Genomic DNA, 12,446 nt, shown 5'->3' on the forward strand with positions numbered 1-12,446 from the left:
CAAAATGTGTTCATTCACATCCCCAGTGGCTGACACCTATGTTATTATAAATAATGTGATAAAAAGTATTTACTTGCAAAAGTCCAAAATCCAATCTACATGTCAAAAATGTACTCCCATTAACTACAACATTTTTGAGCTACATGTGACAACGAAGTTTTTAGACAGAAATATTGACTTAGGTGGGTAAACATCTTGCGTATTACATTGCTTTTATTTCCTTAAGTACGTTGCGGAAAACCTCGACACAAACCTCCCCGGCCGGATTCTTCATCGAGGCCAGCTTCCAGGCCTCGTCGAATGTTTCCTGACAAACATTAACACCCACATTCCTGAAGATCTCTGCAATCTATGAAGAGGAGGATGAGTGTCAGTATCAAAAATCAATTCACTAAAACATGGTCAAATTATGACTGAAATTGACGGATTTTTGTATTTTATCATATCCCTGTACTTAGTAAATCTTATTTTGTTTTATTACTGCTGATCTTGTGCGTGGTGCATACCTCCTCCTTGGTGCGAGGACAGAAGAAGTGTTCCTCATGAACACCCCGAAGGGCATGGACTGATGGATGCAGAAGATCTGCAGCTGTGGAGGTGTCACCGTAGTTCTTGTGGTCACTGACTCTCTTTATGCGTGGCGCTGGAAGGTCCGAGCGCACAGATGGGATCCCATAGGTGCGGCTGCCTACGTTAAGAGAAACCACATGATGAATAAGGCTTTTTATGAGATGGGAGTTGATTAAATATAAATATGTTAAATAAATGCTTATAAAACTATTGAATATTAGGAAAAATGTCCTCCAACAAGTCTGTAATGAAAAAACAATGAGGCGCTCCTAAAGAAATTACGGATATCATAAAACATAGTATTAGTTTCAAACATCATACTCTTAGTATATTCAGCTTTGGCAGCCCATCTGTTCACTTACAGTATTTTATGTCTTCCACTGTGTGATTTCAAACATGTCATGCTTCAGTCAATTTTTACTTGTCAAATAAAAATGATAGGAGGTACAATTCCAGTGAAATGTTATCCTATCAGCTACTTAAACTTGTGCACGACTCATCATGAAGCAGAATGTGGCCTTCAAAATCGGCACGCAGAAAAAAAAGTCACTCGGTTAAATGGTACATGCACTCCAGGATTAAGTCTCTACAAAGACACCACAGCTCCCGGCATCCCGCTGGAAACCGACGCAGGCCACCCAGCTTACGTTTGACGCCTGTACACCAGCCAGCAGGAAGCCCAGCAAAGAAGTCGGGAATCAATTATTTCACGCTTGCCTCGGTGCCTCCTCTGACGTAGAGGTGGAGATGGACGCAGAGATGGTGTTGCTTGTCCATGAAGTCAGGATGGCAGCCATAGGTCGTAGCTGATGTTCTCCTTATTTACATCTGAAAACTTTGACCGGCCAGGCGAGCAGAGTCAGCAGGAGACTGGTGAGTTGATGTTCCTATCCTGCTGAGCGACTCGTAGTCAGGAGATGGTCTTGCTAGCTTGTGCTCATCTTTACCACCTTTTCCTTTGTTTTTATTCTAATGTTTACATTTGAAAACTTGAGCCAGCTGGCCAGCTAGCTCAGGCTAGCATAATTGGCAGGAGACAGGCAAATTGATTTCCTCATCCCGAGGGGGGACTTACTGCCACATGCCATCACCGTCCAATGTCAACCACATACAGTATAGTAAAGCACAACCATTATTTGTAAAATAGATAATTCAGCATACATTTTGCAGAGCTGACGGAGAGGCAACTGGAGATGTCAGTTCAAAACTCATATGGGGCGGCTGTGGCTCAGTGGTAGAGCGGTCCCCTTCCTATGGGAAGGTTGGTGGTTTGAACACTGAACCCTTGAGTTGCCATTGGTGTGTGTGTTTCTGATGAGCAGCTTTCGCCACAGTGTATGAATGGTGAATGATTCCTGTACTATGTAAAAGTAGTACTTTCACTATGTAAAAGTAGTAATAAGTAGTCGTTGAGACTAGAAAAGCCCTATATAAGAACAGTTGGATGTTTGATTAAAAGTAACAGCAAATGCTCACTTTGCGTAAAATGAATTCAAGAATGCTTGTGTCTGAGTGTCTTCTTGGTTTTTTCACTCTTTCACAAATCCCACCTGTTGGGTTTTCAAAAGGGCAAACAAAAAGTCAAATAGTGACACTAAAATAATGTCGTCCATTTTCTTCAGTCAAGTAACACTGGGTATGCTGCTTATCTACCCATCACCACACATCTCTGTTTCTGACTTACTTGATGTAAACGGATCATTGACAGACCCAATGAGGGTAGACGAAGTTATGAAGTGGTCTGGGGCTGCCCTGGGTCGCCTCAAGGTCCTGACGGTCTTCAGTGTGCTGCTTGGCTTAACGGGCTCCAGGTCCTCAGGCTTAATCAAGGCCTCAGAGGCAGGAAGCTGGGCTGATTCTGACGAAGGCTTCCTTTTGATGTTGGCTGGAGCCGTGCTGGTCTGACGCTCTGCTGGAGACAAAATAAATAGAAAATGTTACCAAAAATGAGTCTTGACAGATTACCATTGCATCTTACAAATGCCAAATTACAAAATATTAACTGAGTCACTTTGACTGTCATGACCTGAAGACTTATGCTTCTAAGTCTTTTACTGCCAAATTCTGATGTTAGTGTCCTAGTCTGAAAATACCATTAAAAAATACTGCATTTATAACTCGGTACGACCTGAGAAGGAGAAATGCATTAAAATGTGAAAGTGAAACAGTTCTAGAAAAAGCATGCCCTCTTTAAGGTTACCAAAATTGAATAGCATCTTAGTAAATACAATACATCAAAATACATTTAACTGACCATTCGTCATAATGCATTGCTCTTGACTGTTGATGGGCATCTTGTCCTTCCAGTTGAGGAAGTTAGCAAACTCCAGGAAGTTGATTAGTCCGTCCTTGTCTGTGTCACAGTAGTCCAACAGGTCATCCAGAACCAGTCTGCTCACGTTCAGCTGGAACCGACTGCACACCGCCTGCAGGTCCTCTTTGTCAATCATTCCCTTGCCTGTCTATATGCATTAACAGAAATAAATGACAAGGCTCAATGACTACAGCAGTGTTTTCCCTAGGTTTTTGGAAGACCTATGTGCACGTATTTGGCGCAATTTCACGTAATTTTGGACCAATATTAATACTACAAAGACAAAACTTGCTAAAGAAGTTCACTGGGGACCAACTACAACCATTAGAGCTGAGAAAAATAATTTAGTTTTGATGCTCACATTGATTTTACATTCATTCTGCTTAGGTGGTGCCCAAAACGGCTCGGATGCAGAGCATAAGCCTTATAATGGTAGAGAAAACCATGTACAGTTTGTGGGACTAAGATAGGAGAATTACATTAGCATTTTTAATTTATCATATGTTGTAAACACCAGTCATATCCCTGGCCTTATATCAAACCTGCAACAGGTCTTCTCAAAGCACACATTTTGACTTGTCAAACACAGGGACCTCAATAATGGCTGCCAGGGCCTAAATGGAAAGCGTTTATTAATGTTATTCATTACACTTGTGCTTTTCTTGCTGTGACAAAGTACAACTGTTCACAGTGAGAAAGGACCGTCTGATTCCATTGATTATTCTTGGATAAAAATGTGTTTGGGAAAAATCATGTTATCGTGACTTTGTACACTGAAAAAGGTGTCGCTCAAGTTACTTTAAAGGTGATAAGTTGAAATAGTCTGCAGATTGGATGTATTGGTCAACAACGTACCTGGTCATAATGTCTGAACGCCTGCAGCAGGGAGGGGAAGTTGTGGAAATTGACCTTCTTCAGGTGGTGTCGCACTGCACTGACCAGGCTGCGCTGTCGTTCTCGGCCTCTCGCGTACTGGCCTGGCTCCGTGGAGTAGATTATAGCTCCAACACCTGTGCAAAATGACAATTGCAGACTTTAACAAAAAAAACTCCACTGTATTATTTTCATGTTCCAATACGTAACCCAGGAAAGATTTACCAAATTCGTCTGGCGGTAAAAGTGTTCCAAACGTGTGATCTGGTGGAAGATTCAAGGTATTTCCTCTCCTGAAAAATGAGTTTAATGAGAGAATGAAGTTTAACATGAGTTAGTAAACTATATATTCAGAGATCACAGAACTGGTCAGAGGAAATGTGAAATTTACACAGTGGTTCTTTTGCCCATTAGTTGGGCCATCTTTTCCTTGTTCCCAGATCTCTTCCAAACAATCTTTGGATTGTAAAACCTACGACACAATAACATGAGCGCAAGGTCAGGTATGATTTATTTTCCTTTAAGTTAGGTATACACTTAATGAATAAGTAGTTTTATGGGACTTAACAACAAAACACTTACTTTTGTGTCTCCCCCAGCCAGTGGAGCGTTTTGCTGAGATTACGTCCGTCGTTGAAATGAGGTGTGAGAATTCCAAATCTGCTGTCTTTACTGTAGTGATTCCAGTCATACTTCCTATCAATACGCTCACCTAGTAGAGGAGTAGAGCAAGCTGATTTTATTGTGATGCAAAACAAAAAACAAATAGATTGTTGGCAGTCACAGTGAAGGCCTTATGCATGAATTGTTTTTTTCCATTGTTCTTACCAGTAAAGTAGGCGTTGTGACTACGGATGTAAGTCTCATGTCCTTCCTCAGCTTCCCTGTCCACCTCCTCTGCTGTTTTTGAAGGGTTAAGAATCTCACGCACAGCCAACCCTGGACAAAAAGGAATGTGAGACAATACAAGAAAAGAAAGCTCATCATTCCATCTCCCACTATAATTACTTATAAATCCACGACATAACAATTAATTACCAAAAAAAATCTAAATATTTTGCAGGACTAGTAACACAAGTACAAGGTTGACTTTTTGATAATAGTAGATAAATATTTCCATGCTCATCTTAGAGCATTTGTGTAGTACCAGACTTTTTTTGTTTTTTGTTTTTTTGAATTGTACCATCCATGACCATATTTGCCCATATACGTACATACCTTTAAGTGTTTTCACGCCATACGTAGTGTTGTCGTTAATCCAGGCAGGAAGTCCAACACGCTGATCGTGTGACCTGCCCACAGGTGCCTTTTGACTGGAGGCGTAAACAGATTCCCTGAGTTCTTGTAACCTCTGCTGGAACAAGGTCTTTTGGGGAGGATTTATCAAGCTTCTGCCCTGTTAGAATCAGTTAAAAAAAAATGAAGGAGTTATATCCATATTCTGAGTGTTAATGTTTAAGACTGTGTGCTGTATGCAAATTCAGCTTGTGCCAAAACACTTATACTACAGTAAAAACTGCCACTGATCTTCTTGTCTTAAATTAGTCTATTAGCTGCCGTACACTAACAATTACACATTATGAATAAGGAATTAAGTATTTAATCAGGAGTGTCTTAAAATGCCAACAAGCAAAACAGTTTAGTCCTAAACTTTGGGTAGAACATATCTTTTTAGAACCATGAATCTTATCACCAAGTGGAGTAGTAATTAATCACTGGCATTGATCTAAAAGTAAAATCAACCAACCAGATTTGGGGTAGTAAAAACACTAACCCACAAGGCGGTGTGTGCGCGTAGGTTTGGTACTCACAGTGAGGGATGATTTGGTGCCAATGCCATGAACAAGGGTGTTGGCAACATCTGGATCATTTGCCTTGCCTCTCTGAACTCGGATAGCTCCTGGTTCTGGTAGGATGCTGTTGCGGAATTTCCTTACCACTGGTGGTGTGGGGGGCTGTAAAGTAAAAATGGTAATGGCAAGTCGGACCGAGTGAACATGCACTTTCACAATTAATCTTCTTATATTTCACACCTTCAATTGTACCAAGTACTCAGAGATAAAACTGATATATGTATATGAATGCACTCCATAGATAAAGATGCAATATATTATTGACTCTAGTCAGCACCTGTGGAAATACTACAGCTAACCACACACGCCCCACCCCCACTTACCCTTGCCGCTTCTTGTAAACAGGATTTAGTCCCATCTCCTACCTTTACAGGTATAAGTTTCCCGGCCTGGTGTTAAGAGACAAAAATGTATATAGTATTTAGTGTACATCCGCAAAGACAAATGAACATTAGCTATGCTAATAAAAACGCGTCACAGCTTTTAGATTCAGCAGTGGAATAAAAAAATAATAAAAATAAGCTAGCTAACGCAATGTTGTCTAACTTAGCATCTTATAGTTGTCTTACCGTCGGTATGTGTGGACATCTATCTGTAACGTTATGTTTCAATTTGGAGGTATTTCCGTCAGTCATATTAAACTTTAATTCACATGTATCAGCAACAGTGGCATGCAAGATATTGTATCTTTAACAGAAAACAACTTTCTAGCTATGCTACACCAAATTCTCCAGTTCTCTGTAGACGCTGAGAGTAGTGCGCCGGTTTGCGTTTCGTTGCCTAGCAACAGCAAAAAGTTCAATTCAAAATACTGTTACAGGGTAACGTTATTTCAAAAATAATGTTTGTGTGAATTAAAAATGATTTTAATCATGTGACATCGTATGACTTAACGTTAGTTACGTAAACTGATAGTCAATCACAAATATGACCTTAAGGCATTTCCTCTTTTCGGCCAAGGAAAATAGAATCATAATGAAACGTAATGTTAACGTAACAGCTATCTTGGACCAACCAGGGGTCTGAGTTGAGCTAACGCTATAACCACTGGAAAATTAGAGTGGAACAACACAGAGATGGGTATATAGCTACATGTCCGCCCATTAAAACAACTGGCACCAAAGCCTGTAGCTATACGTGTTCATTGTTTCTATTTTTCCTGTTTGCTGTGACTTGTAGTTTTTTTTTGGGAAAGTCAGATAAATTGGGAAAAAATACTAACATATGATTGGCCCGTCGCACCGGTACGTAGGCCGATTGTCGATTCCAGTCATACGATCTGTCATCATCCTTCGTACAATGCAAAAAGGGAAGTTGAAAGTGGGAGATCACAGAGCCTTATGAAATTTAACGTTACGGTAGCTTGCTGGGTAATCGACACACTGGACAGACACTGACGTGCAACAAAGATTGTCCTGGAGACACCATTCACAATAACTAGGTTCCTCTTTTTGGTAGGTGAGTAGCTAATATTAGCGTTAGCTAGCTAGCTAACGGCTATCTGGAGGGCTCCTCCCGATGCGGCTTTACTGTGTTAGCCAGCCCAATGTCTATTATTTGGCTAGCTAACGTAAGCTAGCTGACACTGAAAGGGCCAAGCTAGTTAGCATAGTAACTTAACGTTGTACGACTGGTGAATCCAGATCAGTCGTCATGTTTAGATTCCCTACGTGTAATATAACAACCGTCTGACTATTTAGTCCACTGATTGATAAGGCAGTTCACCAAATCAACGTCATGCAGCTAAGGTTAGCCAGTTGTCACTAGCTGTACACACCCAAAACTGCATCATCTGTGTTTTGGCATTCTCAAACGTTATGTAGAGACAGATTTATTGTGTGTTCGCACGATACCACCCAGATCGAATCTAACGTTAACGTCACACAGGCGATATTACGTTTCCTTTTTGTGCTAACCTAGATATTTTGAACTTAATGGGTAGCATGCTAACGCTAGCAGTCGTTATGCTACACAGCTAATTCGAGCCAGTCAACAACAACATAACTGGTTATTTGTGGTTAACTGTGTCGTAACGCGATTTCGACGAAGTTGATAGTCATATTTGGACCGATGCTCTGTTTTCCTGGTTGGTGGTAATGGACATGTCTAGCTAAGTTACAGAGGTAATCTGTTGTTGCCTGGTTCTAATGGTTGATGTTGTTCTTCACCTTATTGTACAGACCGGTAGATAGTAAACTGTAACTTAACCTTTCATTTCCCCACATATGTGCCCAGACCTGTGTGATACTAATGCCATCTGTGGCAGTCTGCCTAACCTAACGCTAACGGCACGAGTTGCCAGAGGTTTGTTGTTGCAGTTACACCAGTTGGTCAACCTTTCGACATTTCTAGATGTATCAGATACATTGGTACAGAAACCTTGCGAACTTTGGAAACAGAAGTTTAGATGCCAAAATATTAGGGCTACAGTCAGGTGGACAATTGACCTCCACTACAGTATCAGTCACCCTAGTGGGGTTTTTGCCATACCGGTTAGTTGCACTAAAGCCTATTTGCTCAGCTAGTTATGGAAAGCAACTAACTATTGTTTGAGATGGGAAAAGTCTGGCTGTTAATATAAACTTGTTGACTCAGTGTGTATAGAAACCGTACATTTCCCTGCATTGTTATTGTATCATCCGTTACATTTTGGCCTCTGTATTTGGACTGCTTGTTTTAGAAAGTATTTAATGTTAAAACAGCGTAAAACTGTGCCATTGAAATTCCTGAAGATTTTGCCCATTTCACAAAGTGTGCATGGACATTTAAGTTTATAACAGATGACTTAGCTTTTAAGTGAACAATTAAAAAAAAAAACATGCATTTCAATAGTAATTGCCTATTTATAAAAAATGTTACATAAAAGTATGGTATATAATTTGAATTCTTGTTTATACCAAGAATGGTGGTTACACACAAGCTATGAGAAATAACATAAACCGGTTATGCTGCAATAGTAGACCTAATAAACTTTCAGCAAGCAAACCTTTTTGGGGTTAACCATATTACAATTTGGGAAGTGGTTTAGGTCATTATGAGCTGAACACCTGGACAAGACTTACTCTGTAAGAAACGTATAAAGTTAGGCAGAAGCTAAATAAAACAACTTAAGTCTAAATGATGATGTACCCATAGAGCTCAAACTGCCCACCCACAGTGGGTTCCGGAAGTACAATGTAAATGTGCTGTATTTATATAGCGCTTTTCTAGTCTTAACGACTACTCAAAGCGCTTTTACATCAAACAGGATACATTCACCATTCTCACAAATTCATACACTATGGCCGGGGCTGCCGTACAAGGTGCCACCTGCTCAACAGATAAACATTCATACACATTCACACTCCGATGCACAGGACCGGGGGCAACTCGGGGTTCAGTGTCTTGCCCAAGGACACTTCAACGTGGGACTGCAGGGCAAGGGATTGAACCACCAACCTTCCAATTGGCAGGCAACCGCTCTACCACTGAGCCACAGCCGCCCCAATGCTACAACAATGCTATTTTTCCATCGACATTTGGAGTGTAAGCCATACAATTATAACCAATAGACTTAAAACCAGCTAAAACAGGGGCACCAACCTTGTTTTGAGATAAAATGTCTTAGTCGCGATGTCTTGGACAAGTACTTCATTACCCACAATCCCATAGTAATGCCTCTGATTAGGGGAACTCCTGCTTGTGAGGAGGGGGAGCTGTCTGCCTCCACCGGAAGCTAACGGTAGCTAAACTAACAGCTAATTTGGCTAACCGCTAGCTGACAGCTGGATTCAGTCTAAAATAATGTTAACTAAACGATAGGAAAAGCAGGCTGTAGCTGACGAAACAGCTATTATACATTTTAATAGTTATTTTCAGGTTCTTTTAGCACCTATGACCAAAAGCTAAATAATTGATGAAAAAAAAAATCATCAATTGGTGCTTTGCTTGTCAGAATCATGATTCATAGTTGCAGGCAATACAATATTGCTTACTTTTCTAATAAACACAGAAAACCTGTACATTTTCAACCAAAGTTATCCCTGATATTGATCTTTGAATCATTTAGAAGTTGTATGGACAGTGACACTTCGCTCACCCCTCTCTCACCCCCCTCTCTCTCTCTCTTTTGCTCAGGTATTTTCTACAGTTATTCACAGTACCTCAGCGTCCAGAGGACGAGACCGGGCAGTGTGACATGGCAAGTAGAGGCGGAGCTACGCGACCCAATGGGCCAAACGCAGGCAACAAGATCTGCCAGTTCAAACTTGTGCTCTTAGGAGAGTCAGCTGTGGGGAAGTCGAGTCTCGTACTTCGTTTTGTCAAGGGACAGTTCCACGAATTCCAAGAGAGCACAATCGGAGGTATGTATCTTTGTAAGGCCATGTTGTGGCTCCCCCCTCTCTCTGAACAGACTTGCAAAATTGATTGATATTGACATAGTTTTATTTACCTCCTTGTCACGGGATGACCTGCAAAGAGTCACAGTGGAAAGAGCAATTAGAATCTAGGTCATCTTCATGAGGGTACAAGCAAATAGCTGTCACAAGAGCTCCTTGCCAGTTAAAAAAAAAAAATAAAGATTTAAAAATGTAATTAAATCAGCATTTTTGGTGTCAGAGTATAGGAATTATTACTAAGAGCAGGATAAATGGGTAGTAAAGTTGTTTAACACCCCAAAAAGAGCATGGTGGCAAGCAATATAGGATTCATTTGAGAACAAGGAGAAATGAAGAGGAGATAGAGAAATGTTAATGTGTAAATAGCCAATTAGAACAGAAGTTTGGGAATAATTAGGGGGATTCCTGGACCTTCATATCTAGTTCCTGGTATGTCCTGCAGTTTGCATGAGATTAAAGCGTCAGTTATCCTCTACATAATCTTACATTTATTGCCTTTGGCAAACATGCAGCACACTGGATATCAAATGGTTAAATCAAATTCCAAGGTTGTGACTAGGGATAGACTGAAACTGGTTTTTAAAAGGCTGATACCAATCATTAGTAGTTAGTGAAACCTATATTTGGAACCGACTGAAAATGAAAATCTTTAAAGTCAAATTTAAGATTTGGAATGTTACAAACTCCAACACAAAAACATTGTTGAAATGCTTTAATAAATTAGAGACTTAACATTATACCCGGTAAAAGATAGGGTTGTGGGCGGGACATTAAGTCAGACTCAGTGGTGAGTGAAACCGAAGCAGAGGGACAGACAGAGCTGTAGCCGAGCACTTTAAATCATTAACTTGATCAGTTATCAGGCAAATAAACGGCGATTACGGATAATCTGCTAACTGCTAATAATCAGCCAGGGCCAGCTATCTAGTTATGACCTAATGGTCACATTTTAAAATATTAAGTGTTAAAAAAATAATTGTTAAATGTAGACTACAGAGTCTGGAGTCTCTGTAGACCCACTACTTAAAGCTCATATTATGCTCATTTTCAGATTCATAATAGGTTTAATTTTCAAAAAAACACCATATTTTTGTTGTACTGCACATCGCTGCAGCTCCTCTTTTTACCCTGTGTGTTGAGCTCTCTGTTTTAGCTACAAAGTGAGACATCACACTTCTATCCCATCGCACAAGTGCAATAACTAGGTACTGCGCAGCACTACCAGCTACAAGCTAGCGCTGTTAGCGGCTAGCCGAGTCGTTCTCAAGGGTAAAACGCTGCTACAACACACAAGTTCACCCTAAACTACTAAAGAAATTGTATAGAACTACTTACATGTCCTTCGTCTGCAAGTATTCCTATAAAGTTGGATGTGCACCTTCGTTTAGAAGAAGTCTCACGGCTAATCCTGACTTGTGCTGACCAAAGTTGGAGAAACAGCTAGCCGAAGTGGTATTAGCTAAAGTGGTTAGCACACACACTACGTCCGGTGACGTGGACAGGCCTGCCGATTCTGATCAGCTCACCTTGAGACTGAAGGCAGGATCCATTCAGAAACCCATATCTCACTCTAAAAAGCATGGATGTTTGTTTTTTTCCAAGTTTGTATGCGTGTGGAAGCACCAGAGGCTCAAAATAACACCCCAAATCCCCCAAAAAGTGATTTTTTTTTTTCTCCATAATATGGCCATTTTAATGCTTCAGCAATCAGCACCCATCCATATATTTTATTTATAAGCATTAAAACAGGTTTGATATCACTATGGCCCAATCTTCCAATTGTGGACTAAGTCAACCAGATAATCCTCCAACAAGTTTTGAGAAATTACAACAACATAAAACCCAGGTTATGCTGCAATAGTAGACCTAATAAACTTTTAGCAAGCAAACCTTTTTGGGGTTAACCATATTACAATTTGGGAAGTGGTTTAGGTCATTATGAGCTGAACACCTGGCCAAGACTTACTCTGTAAGAAACGTATAAAGTTAAGCAGAAGCTAAATAAAACAACTTAAGTCTAAATGATGATGTACCCATAGAGCTCAAACTGCCCACCCACAGTGGGTTCCGGAAGTACAATGCTATTTTTCCATCGACAATAGGAGTATAAGCCATACAATTGTAACCAATAGACTTAAAACCAGCTACCACATGACTAAGCGATTGTATATGCTCATATAGACGCCAAAAGTTCATGGGGCACCAACCTTGTTTTGAGATAAAATGTCTTAGACGCGATGTCTTGGACAAGTACTTCATTACCCACAATCCCATAGTGATGCCTCTGATTAGGGGAACTCCTGCTTGTGAGGAGGGGGAGCTTTCTGTACCCAATCTGTGCAAGATGATAATCCTGTTGTACAAGGATTTACAAGACTGCCCGAATCACTGTTCCCACGCTTCTGCCGTTAGCCTCCACCGGAAGCTAACGTTAGCTAAACTAACAGCTAATTTGGC

General features: G+C 40.5%; 3 protein-coding genes across 5 annotated transcripts in view; 2 read left to right on the forward strand and 1 right to left on the reverse strand.

Moving 5' to 3' along the window:
- si:dkey-82o10.4 (m-AAA protease-interacting protein 1, mitochondrial) overlaps positions 1 to 6,061 on the forward strand; it is a 15,724-nt gene extending 9,663 nt beyond the window's left edge. Inside the window, exon 6 of the transcript XR_004332438.1 lies at positions 6,051 to 6,061. The gene's annotated coding sequence lies outside the window, so the exon portion shown is untranslated. The remainder of the gene's footprint in view (positions 1 to 6,050) is intronic.
- efhb (EF-hand domain family, member B) lies at positions 200 to 6,428 on the reverse strand. 2 transcript variants are annotated; one of them, XM_032518506.1, is made up of 13 exons: positions 6,180 to 6,428; positions 5,934 to 5,999; positions 5,569 to 5,712; positions 4,976 to 5,153; positions 4,586 to 4,696; positions 4,340 to 4,469; positions 4,149 to 4,229; positions 3,983 to 4,050; positions 3,740 to 3,894; positions 2,825 to 3,032; positions 2,255 to 2,479; positions 507 to 688; positions 200 to 349 (listed from the first exon to the last, which is right to left on the reverse strand). In XM_032518506.1, exons 1-13 carry the CDS (start codon positions 6,243 to 6,245, stop codon positions 203 to 205), a joined length of 1,761 nt encoding a protein of 586 aa, XP_032374397.1. In that variant the 5' UTR covers positions 6,246 to 6,428; the 3' UTR covers positions 200 to 202. The 2 variants fall into 2 exon arrangements, with proteins under 2 accessions (XP_032374397.1, XP_032374396.1); XM_032518505.1 differs by having other exon boundaries at positions 2,255 to 2,482; positions 4,340 to 4,490.
- A 373-nt stretch (positions 6,429 to 6,801) lies between these two features.
- rab5ab (RAB5A, member RAS oncogene family, b) overlaps positions 6,802 to 12,446 on the forward strand; it is a 10,279-nt gene continuing 4,634 nt past the window's right edge. The window contains exons 1-2 of one of the 2 annotated variants that reach the window (XM_032518508.1): positions 6,802 to 7,064; positions 9,727 to 9,953. In XM_032518508.1, coding sequence (XP_032374399.1) covers positions 9,788 to 9,953 — 166 coding nt within the window. In that variant the 5' untranslated portion in view covers positions 6,802 to 7,064; positions 9,727 to 9,787. Of the gene's footprint in view, positions 7,069 to 9,726; positions 9,954 to 12,446 lie in introns of both variants that reach the window. The other variant, XM_032518509.1, reaches the window with a different exon arrangement.

The sequence above is a fragment of the Etheostoma spectabile genome, chromosome 6 (assembly GCF_008692095.1).
Source record: "Etheostoma spectabile isolate EspeVRDwgs_2016 chromosome 6, UIUC_Espe_1.0, whole genome shotgun sequence".
Lineage (NCBI taxonomy): Eukaryota > Metazoa > Chordata > Actinopteri > Perciformes > Percidae > Etheostoma > Etheostoma spectabile.

What these genes read in the sequence shown, in the direction of transcription:
- efhb (XM_032518505.1), bottom strand. Translation starts at nt 6,245, where the DNA reads ATGACTGACGGAAATACCTCCAAATTGAAACATAACGTTACAGATAGA. An exon ending in TGGCGTGAAAACACTTAAAG is followed by an intron (nt 4,697 to 4,975) that starts GTATGTACGTAT and finishes CTTTTTGTCCAG; the next exon opens with GGTTGGCTGTGCGTGAGATT. An exon ending in TGGCTGGGGGAGACACAAAA is followed by an intron (nt 4,230 to 4,339) that starts GTAAGTGTTTTG and finishes ATTGTGTCGTAG; the next exon opens with GTTTTACAATCCAAAGATTG.